Consider the following 25,115-nt stretch of genomic DNA (forward strand, 5'->3'; position numbering starts at 1 on the left):
CAATGACATAAACACATGTACTGTCTTTAGGATTCAGTAAGCTGTGTTTGAGGGTATTACCTGCGAGAATCAACAGTATGTACATATATCAAAAGAGGGGATTTGCTAATGCTTCTCTGTAAAATAACAGGGCTTGAGCTCTTTAAACGGTTCTGGCGTTCTCGGTCTAGGCCCCATATTTTTCATATTAAGAGATCTGTAAAGTTGCTTTGTGACATAAGAGCCTGTGGCCACATCCGCTGGCATCCAACAACGAGGACAGGTCTCCATCCACCCCCCCCCCCCCCCCCATTTGGCTGACTGACCATCACAATAAAGGGACAGGGACACAGGGACATAGGCCACATACTGTAAAGTCTGCTACAGCCCTGAGCCATGGGGGCACAGCCAGAGCTATGGTGAGAGGGTTGGTTATGGATAGCTTGGGCTCGGGTGAGCTGAGTTGGGCATTCACCTTGGGTGGCAAATGGAGATGCTGTTACTCACCCTTTTCCTCCCCCTCCTCTCCTCCCCTCTCCCTCCTCCTCCCACCCCAGGCAGGTGGTCTGGCACATGGCTGACAGGGGCATCAGAAACCAATTACCCCGGCTGCTTACACACTGACTTTTCTGAGCCAAGCTAAACTCACATATCTGAATGGCCCTGCGTGTTCAGACGCTTTCTTACTTACTCTCCCTCTCTCCCTCGCTCTCTGTCTCTGTCTCCTTAGCTTTGCTGCCGGAATGCTGATGGTGTGTAGAGTCTACTCACAAAACTGAGCTCCTTTCTCTCCAAAAGGGTCTGTGTTCACAGCATAGTCATTTAGGCTATGGTACAAGGACGACTGGACAATTAACACTATACTAGGGTATCTATACAGCGTCTCTGCTGTTTGCATGTACTGTGTGTGTGTGTGGTGTGTGTGTGTGTGTGTGTGTGTGTGTGTGTGTACGGGTGTGGGAATGCATGTACTGTATAAGCCAATTGCTCCACCCGATCACAATTAATCCATTAGTCCATCAAACTCTTTCCCACACAGACCCACATCTGTGATTCAGACAGCACAGAACACACATTCACCTCCGAGCCCTGCGAGAGCCCTGCAAGCCGACACGTTTCACTGCTAATCTGTTTGCACAACTGTGGTGGAACCACAGGCCAATTACCCATCACATGATGCACACCACAGAGGCAGCTTCAGAGAGGCAGGCCTGTCAGAGAGAGGTGAGAGAGCCATGGACCCAGTTTACAGTATCTTAGCAGGGATACATAAAACCCCTCGCTCTACTGATCTCTTCTCTCTCTCCTTCATGTTATCTCCCTTCTCTGTCTTGCACTTTCTCCTTCTCTTCTCTGCCCTGCTCTCTCTTCTACTCTCTTTTCTGGTCTCTCCTGTTCTGGCCAGCACTCTCCTGCTCTCTCCTTTTCTCTCAATCTCTCCCACACTATCTCCTCCTGTCTGCTGTCCTCTCCCTGTTTGGGGATATCAGGACATATATAATCCCTGAACAACCACTATTCTCAGGGACTACGGCTGCAGAAATCTTTTTGTAAATGGGATTTGCCTTCTATAAACGCTGCCATATGTTTGATATACGGTCTCAAAAGTTTAAACACACTTACTCATTCCAGGGTTTTTCTTTATTTTTACTATTTTCAACATTGTAGAATAATAGTGAAGACAACAAAACTATGAAATAACACATATGGAATCATGTAGTAACCTAACAAGTGTTAAACATATCAAAATATATTTTATATTTGAGATTCTTCAAAGTAGCCACCCTTTGCCTTGATGACAGTTTGCACACTCTTGGCATTCTTTCAACCAGCTTCATGAGGTAGTCACCTGGAATGCAATTCAATTAACAGGTGTGCCCTGTTAAAAGTTCATTTCTTTCCTTCTTCATGCGTTTGAGCCAATCAGTTGTGTTGTGACAAGGTAGGTGTGGTATACAGAAGATAGCCCTATTTGGTAAAAGACCAAGTCCATATTATGGCAAGAACAGCTCAAATAAGCAAAGAGAAATGACAGTCCATCATTACTTTAAGACATGAAGGTCAGTCAATTCGGAAAATTTCAAGAACTTTGAGTGCAGTCGCAAAAACCATTAGGTGCTATGGTGAAACTGTCTCTCATGAGGACCGACACAGGAAAGGAAGACCCAGAGTTACCTCTGCTGCAGAGGATATGTTCATTAGAGTTGCCAGCCTCAGAAATTGCAGCCCAAATAAATGCTTTACAGAGTTCAAGTAACAGACACATCTCAACATCAACTCTTCAGAGGAGACTGCGTGAATCAGGCCTTCATGGTTGATTGCTGCAAAGAAACCACTACTAAAGGACACCATAAGAAGAAGAGACTTGCTTGGGCCAAGAAACAGGAGCAATGGACATTAGACTGGTGGAAATCTGTCCTTTGGTCTGATGAGTCCGAATTTGAGACTTTTGGTTCCAACCACGTGTCTTTGTGAGAGCAGAATAGGTGAACGGATGATCTCCCCATGTGTAGTTCCCACCGTGAAGCATGGAGGAGGAGATGTGATGGTGTGGGGGTGCTTTGCTGGTGACACTGTCAGTGATTTATTTAGAATTCAAGGCACACTTAACCAGCATGGCTACAACAGCATTCTGCAATGATACGCCATCCCATTTGGTTTGCGTTTAATGGGACTATCATTTGTTTTTCAACAGGACAATGACCCAACACATTTCCAGGCTATGTAATGGCTATGTGACCAAGAAGGAGAGTGAAGGAGTGCTGCATCAGATGACCTGGCCTCCACAATCACCCGACCTCAACCCAATTGAGTTGGTTTGAGATGAGTTGGACCGCAGAGTAAAGAAAAAGCAGCCAACAACTCCTTCAAGACTGTTGGAAAAGCATTCTAGGTGTAGCTGGTTGAGATAATGCCAAGAGTGCGCAAAGCTGTCATCAAGGCAAAGGGTGGCTACTTTGAAGAATCTCAAATACAAAATATACTGATCAAAAAAATAAAGGGAACACTTAAACAACACAATGTAACTCCAAGTCAATCACACTTCTGTGAAATCAAACTGTCCACTTAGGAAGCAACACTGATTGACAATAAATTTCACATGCTGTTGTGCAAATGGAATAGACAACAGGTGGAAATTACAGGCAATTAGCAAGACACCCCCAATAAAGGAGTGGTTCTGCAGGTGGGGACCACAGACCACTTCTCAGTTCCTATGCTTCCTGGCTGATGTTTTGGTCACTTTTGAATGCTGGCGGTGCTTTCACTCTAGTGGTAGCATGAGACGGAGTCTACAACCCACACAAGTGGCTCAGGTAGTGCAGCTCATCCAGGATGGCACATCAATGCGAGCTGTGGCAAGAAGGTTTGCTGTGTCTGTCAGCGTAGTGTCCAGAGCAGGGAGGCGCTACCAGGAGACAGGCCAGTACATCAGGAGACGTGGAGGAGGCTGTAGGAGGGCAACAACCCAGCAGCAGGACCGCTTCCTCCACCTTTGTGCAAGGAGGAGCAGGAGAAGCACTGCCAGAGCCCTGCAAAATGATCTCCAGCAGGCCACAAATGTGCATGTGTCTGCTCAAACGGTCAGAAACAGACTCCATGAGGGTGGTATGAGGGCCCGACGTCCACAGGTGGGGGTTGTGCTTACAGCCCATCACCGTGCAGGACGTTTGGCATTTGCCAGAGAACACCAAGATTGGCAAATTCGCCACTGGCGCCCTGTGCTCTTCACAGATGAAAGCAGGTTCACACTGAGCACGTGACAGATGTGACAGAGTCTGGAGATGCTGTGGAGAACGTTCTGCTGCCTGTAACATCCTCCAGCATGACCGGTTTGGCGGTGGGTCAGTCATGGTGTGGGGTGGCATTTCTTTGGGGGGCCGCACAGTCCTCCATGTGCTCGCCAGAGGTAGCCTGACTGCCATTAGGTACCGAGATGAGATCCTCAGACCCCTTGTGAGACCATATGCTGGTGCGGTTGGCCCTGGGTTCCTCCTAATGCAAGACAATGCTAGACCTCATGTGGCTGGAGTGTGTCAGCAGTTCCTGCAAGAGGAAGGCATTGATGCTATGGACTGGCCCGCCCGTTCCCCAGACCTGAATCCAATTGAGCACATCTGGGACATCATGTCTCGCTCCATCCACCAACGCCACGTTGCACCACAGACTGTCCGCCACCTCATCAGGAGCATGCCCATGCGTAGGGAGGTTAGGGTTAGGGCCACACAAACTACTGAGCCTCATTTTGACTTGTTTTAAGGACATTACATCAAAGTTGGATCAGCCTGTAGTGTGGTTTTCCACTTTAATTTTGAGTGTGACTCCAAATCCAGACCTCCATGGGTTGATAAATTGGATTTCCATTGATTATTTTTGTGTGATTTTGTTGTCAGCACATTCAACTATGTAAAGAAAAAAGTATTTAATAAGATTATTTCTTTCATTCAGATCTAGGATGTGTTGTTTAAGTGTTCCCTTTATTTTTTTGAGCAGTATATTTTGATTTGTTTCACACTTTTTTGGTTACTACATGTGTTATTTCATAGTTCTGATGTCTTTATTATTATTCTACAATGTAGAAAATAGTAAAAAAAAAAAAAAAAAAACTGGAATGAGTAGGTGTGTCCAAACTTTTGACTGGTACTGTATTTAAACTGTTCCAGCGAGCACAAAAGAGAGGTAGAGAACATTTGCCTTGGGAAAGGGGGGAAAAACTCCACCGGTGAATGACAGGTGAAATTGAGTGGAGAGACAGAGGAGAGAGAGAGAGGAGAAAGGGGAGAGAAATCTCACAGCAGAGCAAAGCACATCTCTTTTGTTTTGGTAAAACCTGCCCAGTGAAGAAAGTAAAAGGTTTCCTGTGTTTTTTGCCCTTTCTCTACCTCTCTTTTCCACATCCAAATTGAGTCATTTATTTTGATTTCTTTTTCATCTTGCTCTGACTCTGAGTGGCGTGGGTCTGCTGAATCTCTCTCTTTTCTCATGCCCCTCCCCTATTATGTTTCTATCTCCTATTTCTCTATATCCACTTTTCTCTCTCTCTCACTCCTATTCTCCTTTGCGCTCCCTCCCTCCCTCCATTCTCTCTCTCCTCTCCCTGTTTCCTTGCTCTCAAGGTAAGGCCTATAGAGGTCACACGTCAGCAGAAGGGGAGCCAACATTCCATAATCCCAAATCCCAGCTCTACAACTGACCTGAACAATAGAGCACAACCACTAACCTGCGCTCCACCATTGAGCCAATCACAGGGAATCATGTACGACAGCAGAGAAGGTAGGGAGGGAGGGTGGAGGGATTGAGGGATGAGGGTCATTTGAGGGGCAGAAAAGAGGGTAGCTGACTAAACTCAACTCCATGGAGAAGGATGTTTCTGATGAATTCCACCAACGAAGTAGAGCAGAGACCAGGCTTTGTGGATTTCAGTTCCGACTACATCAATTCGCCCAAGGTCAATACTTCAAAAAATGTCAATTATAAAACGTGTCACTTACCTTGAGCCTACAGTATGTTTGTCCTCTGGGGATGCGTGCCTTTCTTTGTTTGCTGATATACAAATGTTTTAATAAAAACTTAATCAAATACAACGACTGACAGTTTCCTTGTTGAGATTTAATTGACACATTTGATCAACATTTATTGAAAAAGTATGGATTTCAGCAAACAAAGAAAGGCAAGCAACTACAGAGGACAAACATAGGTACAATGTAAGAGTTTCATAATAATCATTTTATATATTGACCTTAGGCAAATCGATGTAGTCAGAAATTCATGTCACAAAGCCTGGTCTCTGCTCAACTCCGTTGGTGGAGATTATCAGGAAATTGGAGTTGAGGAGAGAGCATCCTACCCCCTTAGTCAATTAAATCTGTCTCTAAGAAGTGCCTGGGAATAAAACTTTGAAAGGTGAACCCGAGGCCTGAATTCAGCAAATTCCTGAACTCTTCCGGCAGTGGAGGGAACATGGACGTAGAATGTGTTTATCGCCCAAAGATTAGCAGTTGGGGTTTTAACAAAGTGAAACATTTTCATGGTCGCAGCATTTTTTCTTTGTTATTAAGCCTCCCCATTGAGGGCCTGAGCTGTTGTTTTGGCATGGGATTTCAAACCGCTAACCCCACGCTCAACTGTGTTTAATCATATTTCAAATGCACCAAACATGCACGCACACACATCATTAGGTACGGACATACACATGTAAACACGCACACACATCACTAGGTACGGACATACACATGTAAACACACACACACACATCATTAGGTACGGACATACACATGTAAACACGCACACACATCACTAGGTACGGACATACACATGTAAACACACACATCACTAGGTACGGACATACACATGTAAACACACACATCACTAGGTACGGACATACACATGCAAACACGCACACACATCATTAGGTACGGACATACACATGTAAACACACACACACATCACTAGGTACGGACATACACATGTAAACACACACACACACATCATTAGGTACGGACATACACATGTAAACACGCACACACATCACTAGGTACGGACATACACATGTAAACACACACACATCACTAGGTACGGACATACACATGTAAACACACACACACATCACTAGGTACGGACATACACATGCAAACACACACACACATCATTAGGTACGGACATACACATGCAAACACACACATCATTAGATACGGACATACACATGCAAACACACACACACATCATTAGGTACGGACATACACATGCAAACACACACATCACTAGGTATGGACATACACATGCAAACACGCACACACATCACTAGGTACGGACATACACATGTAAACACACACACACATCATTAGATATGGACATACACATGTAAACACACACACACACACACATCACTAGGTACGGACATACACATGTAAACACGCACACCAGTGGAGGCTCCTCAGAGGAACTCAGTGAATTCAAAAACTAAAATTTAATGAAACATTTAAAAGTTATCCTTTTTAGATAAAACCATACTAAATATATTCACGTCACCAAATACCTGATTAAAACTCACTATTTTGCAATGAAGGTCTACAGTAGTCTCAACAACACACTCTAGGCTAGCACCATGGTGTAGCCTAACAGCTATTCCTGTAATGAGTATGATGGGAGACAGAGAGCTGGTTTCAAGCGCAGGGCGCAGCAGGTGTTTGTTGTAAAGGACCACAGGAGGAGGCAGGTAGCTGGGTCCAGGGGAAGGCAGAAGGTCATACACAGGAGGAGGCAGGTAGCTGGGTCCAGGGGAAGGCGGAAGGTCATACACAGGGGGTCCAAAAGAGCAACAGTACAGGCAGGGAAAAGGCTAGTAACGTAGTCCGGGAGATCAGGCAATAGATAGATAACAAGAAATCCGATAGGCTAAAGTACAGGCAGGGAATAGGCAAAAGGCGTCGTTAGTGAGGCAGGCAAAAACTATCATACACGGGAGGAGTAAATCACGGGAAACCCAGAGCTCAGAAAGACGTGTGTCTCAAAACAAACAATACCTCACAGTGATGGGGTGCAAAGAACTGAACTAAATAGTGTGTGATAATGACATACAGGTGATTAGAATTCAGGTGATTGGGATCTGGAGAGTGAGCTGTGTTCAGGGGATCTACGTGTTTGAGGGTGTGCGTTGGAAGCAGAAATTACAATTCCCGTCCTCCTGTGGCTACATTGACTTTAATACAAAACCTAGGAGGCTTGTAGGCCTCACCCCCTTCCATAGACCTAGAAGGTAATTATAACCACTTCCGGAGGATGTCCTCCAATCAATTAACACTTTTGCAATATGAACAGATTACGATCAGAGAACGAACCTAGGGTGGTGTATTGTTGTTGTTCCACAGAGCATTATGGGGCTTCTATGTGTTGAGAAGCTTGGTGAGTTGGTGGCATATTGGATAAAGATAAGAGTGAATAGTGATAGTTGAGCATTTTTAGGATATTATTCAATTCAAATACGTTTCTTCAAACTACAGGTGGAGGTAGATTATATATTGTTTTCTTGGTTTTAGAACTTAATTTTTTGTGTGGAGTTAGTTCAATTTATTTCAATTTGTCTTGCTAACTTTAGGTGCAAGTAGCTAGCTACCAGAGTGCAGTTCTCTCCTCCAGAATGGCTAGTTAATGCTCGCAACAATGTAGTGGACGAGTGGGAAAGTTCAGCTAACAAGGTCAACTATAAGGAGCTTGCAGAGGTAATTGAACGCTAAGATGCTTCACTTGCTGAGCATATGGAAGTTTGTACTGCCTTCTCTGGGATGTCGAAATCAATTCCGAATGATTTGATTGCTTCCAACGCATCATCCATTAAAAATGAGATTTAAAAAGAAAGGTTGACGTAGTGCATTTTTTCGCGCGAGCTCAAGTAGGCTTTCCACTTTCCTCCGGTATTTATTTAGCAAAGGTGATAACACATCATCACTCTGGACAGACACAAGCAAAAACTCTTTACATAAATGTTTCATTACAGGCACACCTAAACATTACAGATCTGACATGATGTATGGAAAGAAAACGAGACAATTATTCAGTATGATCAACTGTAGGCTACTAATAATAGCATCTGCATGCAGCCTATCCATCCTGTCCATCTGGTGAGGGTAAACAAATTGGTAGGGTAAACAAATTGTGAACGTGATCAAATCTGGTTTATATGCAAATTTGGACTGGCTAGGTTGCCTAGACCTTTTTAATCCCAAATTATTACCTGGAATGAATCAATCAACATAATAGTGATGTCATAGACAGAGATGTGACTAAATGTTTTATTAGGCCTACAGATGCATAGGCCTGCGCTATACAAACATGCATAAAGGAAGCTCGGCCCTGTGAGTTCTGTTCTCCATCAGTTGTTGTCTCTGTGTCTGGGTCGAGGAAACCCCCCTGTTAGTCTAGTCTAAATATAATTCATCTGCTGCAGTTTGACAGGGTTTTCATCCTCCCCATGGCCATGAGTTTTTTCCAGGAGTTTAAAAACAGACCTGATCAGAAAAAGGGATCCCGTCATAGCCAGTATAAAACCTTTTTAAAACTGATTAATCACTGTCATAGGGTAGGGTCCGGAGTTTTCCTGGTTAGGTTACCAGATAAGTGGGAAAAAATTGCCCCATCACTCTGGGTCCTATTGTGCCACCAGTCTGATCAGGGCTTTATCCAGGAACATTTCTTGAGCTATTTTGATGTGTCGAGTGGGAGAGATGCACAGTCTGTGTTTGACTTTGTGAATTCTGAGATGTCTGAGCTTAACTTCATGGAGAAAATTGTTGACCAAACCTATGGTGGTGCTGCTGTAATGGAATGTATATACTATTTGTATTTCCAGTTAAGTCCCCTCCTGTTCCCTGATTAAGAGGTGATGACCACTACCGTTGTCAATTCTCCTGACTGAAGCCACGTCTCATGTGCCCTCTCCTCTCCAAGAAATGTGAGTAGACCTGCCAATTGTCTATGTAGAGTAGTGTGTTTTTGTTTTTTGTCTTCCCAGTCAAATCCTGTCCTGCCCTCAGTGGAAGAGTTGAGCTCTTCTCCAACACGGTCCATTCATGGTGAGCCTGTCCTGCACTGAAGCCTCTGAACACCTCAACCCCTGTCCTGCACTGAAGTCAAACCTCTGAAAACCTCAACACATGACTCATACCCTCATTCAACCACTGCTGTGATTCCTTCCCAGCAATGTGTAAGTAGCCCTCTCATTCCCATTCCCCATAATATTGTACTATAATTGTCTCTATTAAATGCTTTAGGTTAAAATAATTTGATTTTTTTAAACACACTTTGTCGTCTCCGTGCCGTGGGTCTCCCATCCTCCTCAATTTTTCACGTCACCAGCCTCCACTGACACACACGCAAACAAACACACACTCCCACCCCCAGACACACTATGAGGTCATGTATTCCAGTTACACCCTTGCCGATCCATCAGAGACGGGGATGGGGAGTGAAACATGACCTTCCTATCAGAACACTGGGAAGGATCTCTTCCTTACTGATAACATTGTGTTAACACTGGTGGGCACTGCAGCTATCCCTTCCAGCCCTGACCTTACTACTCCATCACTGGGTCAACCCAGAGCCAAGCTGGACCCAGGGATCAACGTGTTCTCATGAAACTATCCATCAACAAAAATAACTTTGACTGAGCCGAGTGCTTTTAAACATGGATGAATGGGGTTTGGACTAACTGCTCTGCTGTAATTTCTCCCCACAGAGCTCAGTGAGTTGGTATCAGTGCCTGTGTGTTTGAGGCCTTGTTAATGTCAGTGGAGCCTGCGTCCTGCCTTCCCTCCTTGCTGGCCTGGGGAGGGACAAGGGAACTGGGGGGGTGGGCGTCATTCCACGCGGTTGCGCGGGGGAACAGCGGGAATCAGTGGATTTATGTGCACCCCAGTAAAAGTTTATGAGCGGAGCTCCATTTCAAGAGCTTCAACTGGCGGGTTTCACATCAGTCTGTGGGCTGGGGTGGATGGACGACCTGAGTCATCACCACTCTGACTCTGTCAGTGGCAGTAGAGGAATAGTCTGGGGTGTGACCTCAATCAGGACTGATTCAACAAAGAAAATGGCCAGTCTAAGAGCATCCCTGCTTAACCAATCATCCTCAAACAGTTATGGACTCCTTCCTTAGGGATATAGGTAAAGACTCAAAGACTCAGAACTGAGTTTCACTTCCTCTTTAATAATACACAAGATTGGTACAGAGGTGCAGAGTCGAGCATCAAACGCTTTGAGGGCGTTGAAGGGGTGAGGTGAGGTCGGGGTGAGACGGGGTTGAGGTGGGGCTGAGTGGAGCTGAAGTGGGGGTGAGGTGGGGCTGAGATTTGGGTGAGGTGGGGGTGAGGTGGGCTGAGATGGGGGTGAGGTGAGGCTGAGGTGGGGCTGAGGTGGGGTGGGGGTGAGACTGGGGTGAGACTGGGGGTGAGGTGGGGGTGAGCGGAACTGAAGTGCTTCACTGGCGTGTGTATAACTGGGGACAGGGCACAGAGGGTAGAGGAAACGCATGGGTCATATTAAAGCAGGGTTCAGTGAAAGGCCTCCACTAATGCTCCCCTAAGCCCTGACAAGCCTGCCTATGAGGGTGACACACGCACAAACACGCGCTCGCACACACACACACCACACACACACACACACACACACACACACACACACACACACACACACACACACACACACACACACACACACACACACACACACACACACACACAAACAAACACTTAATTTCTCAAGGCTAGTGATCTGTGACTGTGAGCATTTGTGCACAGACAACAACACATCAACACCAAGTCATGGAGCTGCAATGTTAAGGTGGTTGTAATGTATGTGATTCAGATCTAAGATGGTTATCCCGCTCTGACAGACAACAGGGTTCCAAGCAGGGAAACTGTGGTTGCTCAGGAAATCACTGAGTCACATTCCTGTCTGCGATCAATCAGCCGCTACCTCAGACAACGCAATCCAACCTACCCTGCCAGGAAAAAACATGCCCCTGCCCAGAGGCACAGCGAGACCACCTCCAAATCCACTGTTTTGTTTCCATTGTTTTGTTGCCCCTAGACTGATCTGCTTGGCGTTTGTTACCCATGTTCTCATTGTCCGTGTGTGTACGTGTGTGTATTTCACTGCATGGATCACTGCGGTGTGTGTATGTGAGAAAGAGAGACAGTGTCAGCTATGAGAGAAAGAGCAGGAGTAGGAGGATAATGATCCGTAGCGTGACGAGCGGCCATTAAAACAAAGATGGGTACCCGTGTTCCGTTTGAAACAGGAAAGGGATGGTTTTGGTACTGGGAACCCAACGGTATGGGATAGCACTCTCTCTAGCCCACTGTCTCGCTATAGTGGCTACCTCAGTGATAGTGTGGTGAATCCATGACTTATCTACAGTAGGTCCTCTCCTCTGGCCAGGTATTGAGAGGTGGGAGAGGGGACATGGTGTTTCTCAAGACCACAGAGATGTGGCTCTATGGAGTAACCATAGAATGGAATAGAATAGAAATACCAAGTATTATCCTTGACCGGCAAGAAACTGACCAACTTGTGTCTAACTGAACCAATAGTATATAACCTGTATTCACCCCATCTCTTTGATATCCTGTAGCGACAGTCGTCACTCCCACCACTCACTCTACATCCACATCTGGCCTCTCTTCCTCACTGGAACCCAGTAAGCCACTGTTCTGGCCAGTGTATAATAGCCTAAGTGGTTCTGGGTAGCAGAAGGGCAATTTAGTCATTAAGAAGCCAATTAAGTCATTAGAGCGGGGGTTGGCCCTCCGCCTGCCAACGGAGCCAGGAAATATCCTGTCTGATACGTGTTGCCCGGCAGTTTTCTACATATTTGTACTAGGAGTCATATGAGGCTTGACATCATCCTCTAACGTCACTCGTAAAGAGGATGGATGTTGAACATCTACCAGTGTTTCCTTTGGGGTTTCTTTCCAACAATGTAACAATCAACGTAGTTGCAAAGTCGTAGTACCAACCATAGTAGACACATAGTAGGAGAGGCCCGGTGTTTGAACTATACTCTCCTACTCTTCTGTTCTGTGTGTTCAGATCCAGGTGTGTACAGTTGAGCAGTGGGACAGCGACAGCCCCAAGACATGGAGCGAGAAAGAGAGAGGGAGGGAGCATGGAGCCAGAAGGAGCCAGGTTAGGGAGCAGAGGAGACGACTGTTTTTTCCATCACTTGTCTCCAGGCCCTGCGGCCAGAGGAGCGCTCCAGACCCATCCTAACACACCAGCCATGGAATGTAAACATTTGACTAAAGACCAGGTCATATGTTACCTAATTCCTCCCTTTAAATATGCGTTATTTATACGAGAGCCATCCAATGAACACACTGAAAAGTGTTCTGTCATGATTTGATTTGACACCCGGGAGATGTGTGTTTTGAACACAGCTTGTCTTCATCAGTGCTCTCCGTGACCCTGTCGAGACAAGGGAGATCTTTATTTCTCTGGTCACTCAGCGTATCATCTCAGACTCAGCGTATCATCTCAGACTCAGCGTATCATCTCAGACTCAGCGTATCATCTCAGACTCAGCGTATCATCTCAGACTCAGCGTATGATCTTCAGTTTAACACGTATTAAATTAGAGAAACAAAACTCTGTGTATGCATAGGAAGGCAATGCCCCCTGGATATTTTTACCAACCTAACCACAATATGTGAGAGGCCCATACTGTATGCTATGTCAGCACAGCAGAAAGTCTCAACCTAAAGTCTTTACTAGAGCAGAGAAGGACTACTGAGCTGTGTCGGGGGCAGGGCTGAATGAAATAGACGTGTCTGTCACAGTGCACCACAGGGCACCCCAAGCTCCTGCTGAGGAGAAACCAGATCTGTCCCTGCTAAGCTGACAATGCTACAGCTGAGGAGACTCCCTCTCCAGGTCACAGTGAAAATCGCAACAAGCTCTCACTGTCTCACGTCAGAATTAGGCGTTCATCCAAATTTCTCAAACGTTAAATGTGTTTAAGGTTATGTTTAGGCATTAAGTCCCAATTCTTAAATTTAGGCATTAACTCTGAATAGTTAAGGTAAGGGTTAAGATTTGGGATAGGCTTAAAACAAAAACATCAAGAACAACTTTCTATCGCTGGATTCAAACATGCAACCTTTCGAACCACAAGTAGATGCTTACACCCATCCGCCATCCCCATCCAGAACGCCCTAGCAAAACCGACAGCACTTACTGATGCCCCTAGTGGCCGGTTTCCACGTCATCTCCCGAAGTCCTCAGACATGGATGGATGTCGAATACTGACTGATATCACGGGTGACCTGCCTGGAAAATAGCCCAGTAACTTAGCCTTTTCTGTTCTGGGGCCCATGAACGTTCAGCTCCTAACTCAGAACTCACAGTCTCCTCACGGTCCACTGCTCCGCCAGCCCCGTCGCCACCTCTGACCCCAACACAGAGAAAGGGGCCACAGCTGTGTGTCATCTCCCGCTGACAAGGGCTGTGCTTTAGCTGCAAAGTGAACCAGAGTAAATAAATAGGGGTATTTATACACCAGGCCAGAGACGGAGAGACGCAGGCAGCAGAGGCTCAGGTCTACATGTAGATATGGATGTAGTGCACTGAGACGGGGGAGTGGGAGAGAGGTGCCTGTGGTTGTTGTTGACTTTTTCAGAAAGCGTCTGCTGGACGGTGACCAGCTTGCACTCCTCTAGACGTCCTGGCTTCCTGCAGGTTCCCCCTTGCTGTGGATAGCGTGCCTTTGGAGAGTGGTTGGTGCTGGCTGGCCCACCCGTCTGTCTGCCTGCATCGCCCTCCACAGCTCTGGAGATGAAAAATGCTCTCCCCAAGCCTTTGTTTCCACAGCCTCACTGCTGCCTCACTGCTACTGCACACAGAAACCAAAGTTCTATCAGGTCTGTAAGTGCGCCAGAGCTCCATCTGTAGGGATACCTTAAAAAAAAAGTTTTGGCGTGGATTACAAAACCAGTCAGTATCAGGTGTGACCACCATTTGCCTCATGAAGCGTGACACATCTCCTTCTCTTAGAGTTGATCAGGCTGTTGATTGTGGCCAGTGGAATGTTGTCCCACTCCTCTTCAAAGGCTGTGTAAAGTTTTTGGATATTGGCAGGAACTAGAACACCCTGTCGTACCCATCAATCCAGAGCATCCCAAACATGCTCAACAGGTAACATTTTCTGGTGAGAATGCAGGCCATGGAAGACTGGGACATTTTCAGCTTTCAGGAATTGTGTACAGATCCTTGCGACATGGGTCGTGCATTATCATGCTGAAACATGAGGTGATGGCGGCGGATTAATGGCACAACAACAGGCCTCAGGATCTTGTCACGGTACCTCTGTGCATTCAAATCGCCATCGATAAAATGCAATTGTGTTTGTTGCCTGTAGATTATGCCTGCCCATACCATAACCCCACCAACACCATCGGGCACTCTGTTCACAACGCTGACATCAGCAAACCCCTCGCCCACACAACGCCATACACGCTGTCTGTTGAAACCGGGATTTATCTGTGGATAGCACACTTCTCCAGCTGCCAGTGGCCATCGAAGGTGAGCATTTGCCCACGGAAGTCGGTTATGACGCCGAATGGCAGTCAGGTAAAGAAAGTCCCTGGTGAGGACGACAAGCACGCAGATGAGCTTTCCTAAGACTGTTTCTGACAGTTTGTGCAGAAATACTTTGTGCAAACTCACAGTTTCAACAGCTGTCCGGGAGGCTGGTCTCAGACAATCCCGAAGGTGAAGAAGCCGGATATGGAGGTCCTAGGCTGGCGTGGTTAAACATGGTCTGCGGTTGTACTGCCAAATTCTCTAAAACAACGTTGGTTTATGGTAGAGAAATTAACAAATTATCTGGCAACAGCTCTGGTGGACATTCCTGCAGTCAACATGCCAATTGCACACTCCCTCAAAACTTGAGACATCTGTGGCACTGTGTTGTGTGACAAAATGCACATTAGAGTGGCCTTGTATTGTCCCCAGCACATGGTGCACCTGTGTAATGATCATGCTGTTTAATCAGCTTCTTAATATGCCACATCTCTCAGGTGGCTGGATTATCTTGGCAAAGGAGAAATGCTCACTAACAGAGATGTAAACAAATTTGTGCACAACATTTTAGAGAAATAAGCTTTTTGTGTGTATGGAACATTTCTGGGATCTTTACATGTTGCGTTTATATTTTTGTTAAGTATAGATCAGAAGATGACCGCTGCAGTAGACAGAGAGCGAGAGGATTTCTTTTTCTAATTTATGCTGCTGCTCTTTGCTTTTCACGAGAGTGGCACGCGTACTGTAGCTTGTTGGCCAGTCATAAGTCATCAAAGTGGCAATAGTCTGCAGTCATAGAGCCTCCATGAGGGGCAAAAGTTAGGAGATTAGTTGTTAGTAGTTGTTTGTAACTGTGTAGGACGAGAAAGCGCATACAGCCTCAATTAGCCTAGCTTAACTAGCCTCTCACGGTTTGATGCTGTCAACACAGGTACTACGTAACCCTATTGGAAGATAAATAACCTAGTCATGGTAGATATTAGTCTACTATAGCGCGAATCGGCTTGTTGGTTGCAGTCTCTCATCTCTCTCTTCTCCCCGTTCCACGTGTCACTCGCTCACTTTCACAGTAGCCTACACACACAGCACTACCCCTGCTAGAGTGTCATCTATCTCTACCTCCTCTCGCTTGCGCTTTATCAGCTCCGGTTAATAAAGTAGCTTAAAAATGGACTTTTCTGCTGCTTCCCTCAACTGGATCAGACGAGGTCTGGATCCGACCAGGTCTATACGGAATGGGTCTAGTTGTTCTCCGGTCCATTCGGAACTGGTCTCTATATTTAAAAAATGTATTTATGCATATCAGGTCCGGATGGGAAAGCACCATGTCCATTTCAGAACAGGTCCAACTTTTTGGACCCATGAAGGCCTCTACCACAGGGTACACTTCTCACCATGGGGGAAACTGTTTATCAGTTATACCTCTCATCCGGACAGATCACTTCCTGTGAGGTCAGGAGACCCAGGGTGATGGTTGACTCAGTGACGCCACCACACTGTCCCCATGCTGAGAATCTGAGGGAAGGGGATGCGAAGCTGGGCTAGCCCATGCCCCAGGTCCAGCCACACAGTTCCAGGTCACTGGCTGTGCAGGGGCCAGGTGCCTACAGTATGAAAATAATTATGGCCGATGAAGAATCACCATCGGAGACCCTCTTGGTGACGCGGGAGCGGCAAGTTACAGCATATTGTAAGCAGCTACGTTTATTGGGAACAAATTATATGTGGACAGTAGGGTTTGGAGCTGTCAGATCTAGCCACCACAGAAGAAGAAGAGCTCATGTTTCAGATTAGGTTTCGCACTGACATGATGCACATCAGTCTTTCCCTGCTCTCCCTCCCTCCCTCACCGTCTCTCTCTCTCTCTCTCTCTCTCTCTCTTGCTTTTCTTCTCTCGTTTTTTTTCAGTCTGTCAGCCTGACCTCATCTTTGTTCAAATCAACCATAGAGAGAGATCCAATCACCAAAGAGAGAGATCCAATCAACCATAGTGTTCAAATTACATTGCAAATTATAATTGACTATAATTGTTTCCATGTCACTTTCATTTCAGGTTTTGAACTCTTTTCATACAACTTGAGATGGGGGGTAAGTTGCTTGCTCAAAAGTCCAAAAGTCCATTATGCTACAGAGTTTATTCAAGTTATTCATTATTATTTTAGAAAAAATAACCTCCAACAACACAAATGTTATCCAACAATACACCTGCCTTATAAAAAGTTCCCTTCCCTGGAACAATAGAAAGGCAGGCAGTCGTCCAATACTTTGTATTGGTGATTTACTCATGTTCTCATTGGAAATAACAGGCATTACACCAAGAGCTTTAATGATAGAGTGTTAGCTCCAGGCTGTGGTCATTAGAAATTAGACTTATATTATCACTGTATCCTGTATACTACTACACTGAGAAGCAGTTCATGACTTGGGCTTGCAACATTGCTCCGTTGTAGGGCAGTTGTGTTCCAGGTTCCCATGCATGTGCAGGACAGCTGTATGCGTGTACGCGTGTGTGTGTGTGTGTGTGTGTGTGTGTGTGTGTGTGTGTGTGTGTGTGTGTGTGTGTGTGTGTGTGTGTGTGTGTGTGCTCTTTGACAGCGTAGTTAGGAGGTGCTGATGAAAGAGGAGAGGCTGTGTGGGCCCAGTGCCTCTCAAATTAGCGCAGGAGCTCCGCACCCTGTCACACGGAGGCCCAGGCACGCCGTGTGTGTGTGTGTGTGTGGTGTGTGTGTGTGTGTGTGTGTGTGTGTGTGTGTGTGTGTGTGTGTGTGTGTGTGTCTGTGTGTGTGTCTGTGTGTGTGTGTGTGTGTGTCTGTGTGTGTCTGTGTGTGTGTGTGTGTGTGTGTGTGTGTGTGTGTGTGTGTGTGTGTGTGTCTGTGTGTGTCTGTGTGTGTGTGTGTGTGTGTGTCTGTGTCTGTGTCTGTGTCTGTGTGTGTGTGTGTGTGTGTGTGTGTGTGTGTGTGTGTGTGTGTGTCTGTGTGTGTGTGTGTGTGTGTCTGTGTGTGTGTGTGTGTGTGTCTGTGTGTGTGTGTGCAGGGGAATAGCCTCCCAGTCCTAGCACATCAAAGGCATGCTTGGACCTCCCAGAGTTTGGAAAGATTGACTTGAGTTGACCTCCCCCTAACCATTCCTGGGCCATCCTTTACTTAGACCTCCATGTTACCCTTCCTCTATAGCCCTTCCAAGGAGATATAAGACACGGATACTCCCCATGTTTTTGTCATCAAGTCATTTGGTTATTCGGTCCATCTTTCAGTGTTAAGTTACAGAGAAAGATACTAACAGTGGTTGTATCATAGCACCAAGACAGGCAGTCAGCCCAGTGAAAAGAGAACTACCCATCCCACACACTCTTTTACCTCACACCTTCACTAATTCATGTTACACTTACCGCTGTCAACGTGATACCTCGTCAGCTGATTCAGCGCTCATGTCTGTTTTGGAAGGCTCAGGCACAATAATAACTTTAAAACCATCTACACAGCTTTGAAACATACTGTTTCTAATCATATACCTCCCATTGCCATCTTCTACATTCTCCACTAACTCCTCCCATTATCATCTTCTACATTCTCCACTAACTCCTCCCATTGTCATCTTCTACATTCTCCACTAACTCCTCCCATTGTCATCTTCTATATTCTCCACTAACTCCTCCCATTGTCTTCTTCTACATTCTCCACTAACTCCTCCCATTGCCATCTTCTACATTCTCCACTAACTCCTCCCATTATCATCTTCTACATTCTCCACTAACTCCTCCCATTGTCATCTTCTACATTCTCCACTAACTCCTCCCATTGTCATCTTCTATATTCTCCACTAACTCCTCCCATTGTCTTCTTCTACATTCTCCACTAACTCCTCCCATTGTCATCTTCTACATTCTCCACTAACTCCTCCCATTGTCATCTTCTACATTCTCCACTAACTCCTCCCATTGTTATCTTCTATATTCTCCACTAACTCCTCCCATTGTCTTCTTCTACATTCTCCACTAACTCCTCCCATTGTCATCTTCTACATTCTCCACTAACTCCTCCCATTGTCATCTTCTACATTCTCCACTAACTCCTCCCATTGTCATCTTCTACATTCTCCACTAACTCCTCCCATTGTCATCTTCTACATTCTCCATTAACTCCTCCCATTGTCATCTTCTACATTCTCCACTAACTCCTCCCATTGTCATCTTCTACATTCTCCACTAACTCCTCCCAAGACTTCCCTTCTATTAAATCTCCCAACTCCCTGCACCCAGCCGCCAACCAAATGCATCCAACAATCACATATCCCCCAACTCCAATGATCATGTCCAAAACCCACCGTCTCCACAGCCCCCTCTCTTACCTGGGAGAAGTTAAGTCCATTGAGGGGGTGACACTGCTCCTCCACCCGCTCCACCGCTCCCGTCCTCTTCCCCATGCGGTCGGCCTCCTGGGCCAGGAACAGGTCCAGTACGGGAGTCCCCCGCGACCTCACGTCCGACTCTGTCAGAGAGTTAACCATCAGCATCACCCACACAGGCCTCTTCCTCTCCCAGTTCCCTGCAATGGCATTGAAGAGGTAGTCAGCGTACAGCCCCCGGCCCCGCTGGTCTGCCGTCATCCAGTAGGGCATCATGTGCTTGACGTAGTCCAGGTGGCGTTTGAGGCGGCGGTACAGGTCCCGGGGCAGCAGGGTCTGCAGGTTCTCCCCGTGGGGCAGCAGCTGGCAGCTGGTCAACTTGGAGATGGTCAGGGGGTCAGTCAGGTCTAGCTCGAAGAACACGTTGGCGCTGGTCTGAAAGGCCCGTTTGGAGACATCTGGGATGAAGTCCCACACACGGGTATAGGGCACATGGATGGTCCCAAAGAGATAGGAGGGGGGATAGGGAGCTGGGCGCTCCACCGTCCAGAGGAAAGAGTTCATGTCGGTTTGCTATGGGGGCGCAGGGGGGTTGAGGGGGAGGATGGGGAGGAGGAGATGCGAGAGATAGTTTATGACAATCAGTATTTGAATAGAGTAAATTAACCTTCTGAGTAAAGGCCATTGACAGTAGTTAAGTCAAAAGTACTTTTTGTGATTTAGTGATTCAAAACAGGCTTTTTAGTTGGTTGAGATACAGGTCAATGCAATAGAATCTGTTGAAATGTCAGCTGGAGATAAAGGCAAGGGACTCAATGAAACCTTGTCAGCTAACTTCCACTGTGCTGCTCTCTGTCTGTCTGTCTGCTGTTCTGAGGCAATGAGTTTATAGTGAAGCTTTCTCCTTGTAAACAGACCCCAGTGTATTGTTGAGGTGCATAGCTGTGCTGCCAATGCCTCTGTGAAGCTGGGAAGCTTTTCAAGGGTTGCTACAGCAGTATAAACATACTGAACCATATAAAACTGCTGAAACCCACCTAACTGGGATATCCTTTACTTGAGGAAGTACTTTTTTTGCAAAAGCCATTGGATAGCCTACACAAACAACAAAATGCACACAAATAGGCCTTTGCTGAACATTTTGTTAAACGTGGCTACTGTATCTGGTTTACTGAACACTATAAAAGTCTGATAAAATGGAAAAAGCTTTGTTTATGTGTCTATTTCTTACAGTTCATTAACATTCCAGGGATTTGACGAGGGTCCTTATGTCCTCTTTACAAAAACATCCATAGATCATAGCTCTGCAAAACATAAGTCAAACCATAGAGATGCTGGTAATATGCTGGGATTGAGGATTTTTTTTATTTGTATCAGTAGCTGAACAGTTTCGCTGGGTCCACCAGCATGGTCCAAAAAGGCCAAATCTCACCCAGAGAGAAACATTTGCATTTTTATAGCAAATCTCATGCTATTTTACATATTTTGCCATGAGGCTGAGAGAAAATGTTGCTGTCTTAGAACTCATTTCCTGACATTGTACACATTTTGCCATGAGGCTGAGAGAAAATGTTGCCGTTTTAAAGCACAGTTCCTGTAATTCTAAACATTTATTTAATGACTTTCATGATATGTTCATATGCTATCTATGCTATCTAGCCCCTTTAAATGTTTATTTCTACCCTAATTCAATGAAAACTCCCCCAGTTGTAATAACAACTGTAATGCCAATGCCATGCTAACATTTGTCATTTTAAATTACATTTTTTAAAGGATTTCAAAACCCTGTCAAAAGGCATTAAATATTTGGAAATATTATTGTTTTTGCAAGGGATTGTTATTATCATAAATTTCATTTTAGGCCTAATTATTGCATTGAACTATGTTTTATACTAAAATGCTTGCACATCCTCTCAAACTTGCAATTTGTGATTAATAAGACGTTTCAAAACGTTTCTTTGAAAATTATTTTCACATTAGCGTAGCCTAAGTACAACAAAATAAATGCATGCATGACGCCTACAGCTCTTACTATTACATTTTGACTAGGCTATATTTTGGCTATATATTTTGGTAACGTTATACATATCATTTGTTAATCATTAAATCGTCAAACGTCTGTTCGTCTTCACGGAGACAGGAAGACTTCTTTACGATCGAATAAGGATAGTTGAAGTCCGTTTTACTTGACTTGGCCGAGCCTAGACCTGAGGAGAGCTCCTCGCGCGCTGTTTCTAGCTCGCTCCGGAGCACTGATGTGAACAACTCAATTTTATTGGGTAATTACTTTTAACACAAAACAGAGACCTCTGTACTGACGTATTACAAATCACATGAAGGGGGAACAACATATACGGTCCATCCCTGGACCCTGACAACAATGCCATTATAAGATGCAGGTTAACAATACCAACAATTTCATTCTTTTGTGGACTATGTTGTAGCAATGTTATCAAGTCAACCCTGATAAATATTTTCAATAATGTCTTATAACACATTTGTATTATATTAATAGATCACATCATGCCCCGTTAAAATGAACTGTAATTAACGTTATTGCTGAAGTCATGTAATTTCAGTTATGATGTAGGCTTATTGCGTTTCTATCTGGGAATTTGTAGTCTACCAGTCATGTAGACCAGACCAGTCATGTAGCCTACGCGTACCGCACGCATTGTCTCTATCATCAGCCAACGCAACAGCACAAGAGAAGAATCAGAAGAAAATTCATTAGAAATATGAGAAATTCACACTGAGAGACATACAGACGGGAGCATGTGCAACATGGTCCTGGCCAGATAAAATAACACTCAAATGAAATGAATTGGTATGGGCTGACTCCCTTTGTGAAAACAAGCCCATTCCATCATTTTGCAAATATGCCCGATAACTGTTTTAATAGGTCGTGTTTCATTGAAACTTGATCAGTTTGGATTGAAAGGTAATTGAAACTTTTCCAAATAAATGTATGTAAAGTCAAGTCACCCGTTTGTGTTCCCCCTATCTTGTGTCATATAAACAGGCATATGGTAGGCGCGCATGAACCATATTTCGCTTGGCAACTGCTTCCATTTTTCAGGCCCAGATTTATGAGGAAACTCAAGAATAGGCTATGTCAAGTAAAATAACTTATTTTTGAGGTGCCATTGGAAGCAACTTTGCTGATTGGAAATTGTTTCAATTATAGGCCATGGGCTTTCCCTCTTCAACTTGTAGGCTATAGGCCTATTAACGAAGCCTTGAAATAATGGATTAGCCTAACAAAATATGATGGCATAATAATAGCATAATAATAATAATAATAATAATAATAATACATGTGATAAGTATACTACAATAATACGGTAGCCTAATAAAGTTGCTATAAACATAATTAGTGTTCTTGTATTTAACGTGTAGGTAGTTATTATAGCATGACAATATTTCCATAACAATAAAACTCAAAAGTTGTTGTTATTAATTTGGTTGTTACACAAAAAGCCAATAACTACACAATATCTCACTATTTTTATATTGGCCTACCCGCTGCACATAAGACAACTTATTCAGGAACACTGCGTAAAAGTGCGTTTATTTAAATTGTATAATTTGTTGTAGCCAACTGGGGCAGTTATAGACTAGACACGTACATTTGCAATTAAACCAAAATATTTAGCTAAAAGGCTTGAATCTATCCATTCAAGGACATCTTCATGTGTGACATTGCCTCATGACATTACTGAAACGGGTAAGTAACTGTAACTACTCCGCACAACTCACCGACTTCGGTGGGTCACATTGCCTCGGTCTCTCGCGGGTGTCCCGGGGTGCGACAGCGTGCAAGAGAGCGGTAAGTAGGAACCATCGAAGTCCTGGCGGACAGACCATCTCGAGATGAGAGGATAGTGGTGTCGACAGGCTGTTGTAGATACTTCAATCTTCCCCCTGTCTCTTTCTCGCTGTTTACTGGCTTTCGCCTCCTAACATGTAACAAAATAGACCCGGAGGAGACAGGGTTCGGCTCACATGTGCCATTCGGAAGGAGGACATAGGTCATTCCGACTCTCCGCCATTCCCAAACCCCAGGCAACTATTAACGGGCTACGCGTTCTGCTTTCCCTGTCTCTTCTCACTCGGCGCTGTCCTGTGTCAGTCGGTTTTTCAGCAGTTGCAGGGGAAAGTTTTCGCAGTGCGCTCTAGAAGTTTGAAGCCTGGCTTGTTGAGTGGAGGAGGAAGAGGTGGTACGCTTTGAATATTTTCCCCAACTGCTTATTTTAAGAGGAGGGGAGCGTAGGTTTTGAGGGGAAAGGGAGAGCACAGCTTTGCGTGTGAGTGAGAGATGATATGGGAGATGGAGTTATTCAAACTGTCATCTGTAATTCCAGTGCTTAAAACCCTGCACGAATCAAAATAATGCAATGCCATGTTGCCAACCACCGAAAGGGCAGGTGAGAGACAATGTTGCAATGCCAGTCTGGTGCCTTTCAAGCCAGGAGTCCTTCAAAAAATCTGTAATTCTGTTAAACATGTCACATGTTTCATTTTCATTTGGTTCACATTTATCACTGTCATTGCTTGTTTGACACGTTTTGCACAAGAGTTTAATATGGGCCCTTAGACCCAGTGTCATGAGTGATTAATGCCTACAATTAAACATCTCAGTAAAGACAACTGTGAAGAGTTTTTTATTTATTTATCTTATAATAGCCCTCTTAGATATGGTCATCATGTGTAATTCTGAATGGTTCCGATGAATGGCCATGTTGAGAGACAAAGTTTTCCCTCTCTTCAGTCCACAGTGTCAAAACTATGCCATGACCCATGTTATTGTCCACGTGGCAGACAGTGTGACAGAATCAAGTAGTGGGCCATTTATCATGGGAGCCCCTCAAACAAGTGCCACCCGGGCCTCCTCACTGGGGCGATGGCAGAAAGGCCCTGGACAAGCCATTCTTTGTCCTCTGTCTTATTTTAACTCTCCTCACTCCTCTCCTCTCATCTCTGGACGCCTGGTCTGTGTTTGACTCCGACTGTCCTCACGTTTCTCCAACTGGATTCTGGATACACATGTAACAAATTATCTGTTTGTTCTGGGGTTGTTGCTTAAGTTTCTTTTAACATTCACTTTGCTGAGCTGACTTGTGATTGTTTCATCTAAGAACTGATTCCAAATCAGTCTACTAAGGGTTTGATTTATGTCTACCCCACAGTATTGGTTATGAAAACATTTTCAAAGTAGCTTTTTTCATGCATCAGTATAAGAATACCTACCTCCTAAACTTGGCCTACTCATATCTAATCCGAATGTACCTATTTGCCCTTGCAACTCCCCTTGCAGTTAGTTCTTGTGCAAGACAGGTGATTTCAGTTGCAGCCTTCTCTGTTGTAATGTGACCACCTGCAGACACAGTTACCTGCTTTAACCACACCTTGTGAAAGGCTTCTCTTTGAAGGAGGCTGGTTCACATTCTTGGCTGGTTAGACGAGGCTTATGAGCGGCTGCATGCAGGAGATTCCTGGACAACGGCCAGGATTTACAGCATATATAGACCAGAGACAGACTGCATAAGAAAATACTTTAAAGTTAATGTTCTGTTTGCAAACCACAGAAAACCCTCACTCCTGAAAATGGATGTCTGGGGACGTGTTAGCAAGACACAGAGAGAGGGAGAAAGAGATAGCACGAGGGGGACAGTAAGTTAGACAAAGCTCTTATTCTGTGCATGTGCACATTGTTTCAATTCCAT

At 45.0% G+C, this 25,115-nt stretch overlaps 1 protein-coding gene across 1 annotated transcript in view; it reads right to left on the bottom strand.

Annotated features, from left to right (window-relative positions):
* Positions 1-23,686, bottom strand: part of trabd2b (TraB domain containing 2B) — a 102,436-nt gene extending 78,750 nt beyond the window's left edge. The window contains exons 1-2 of the mRNA XM_014216488.3: positions 23,149-23,686; positions 19,393-19,962 (exon numbers count right to left, since the gene is read on the bottom strand). Of these exons, the coding sequence (XP_014071963.1) occupies positions 19,393-19,962; positions 23,149-23,256 (678 nt within the window). The 5' untranslated portion in view covers positions 23,257-23,686. The remainder of the gene's footprint in view (positions 1-19,392; positions 19,963-23,148) is intronic.
* Between the last annotated feature and the right edge of the window lie 1,429 nt (positions 23,687-25,115).

The sequence above is a fragment of the Salmo salar genome, chromosome 10, assembly GCF_965601325.2.
Source record: "Salmo salar chromosome 10, fSalSal1, whole genome shotgun sequence".
NCBI lineage: Eukaryota > Metazoa > Chordata > Actinopteri > Salmoniformes > Salmonidae > Salmo > Salmo salar.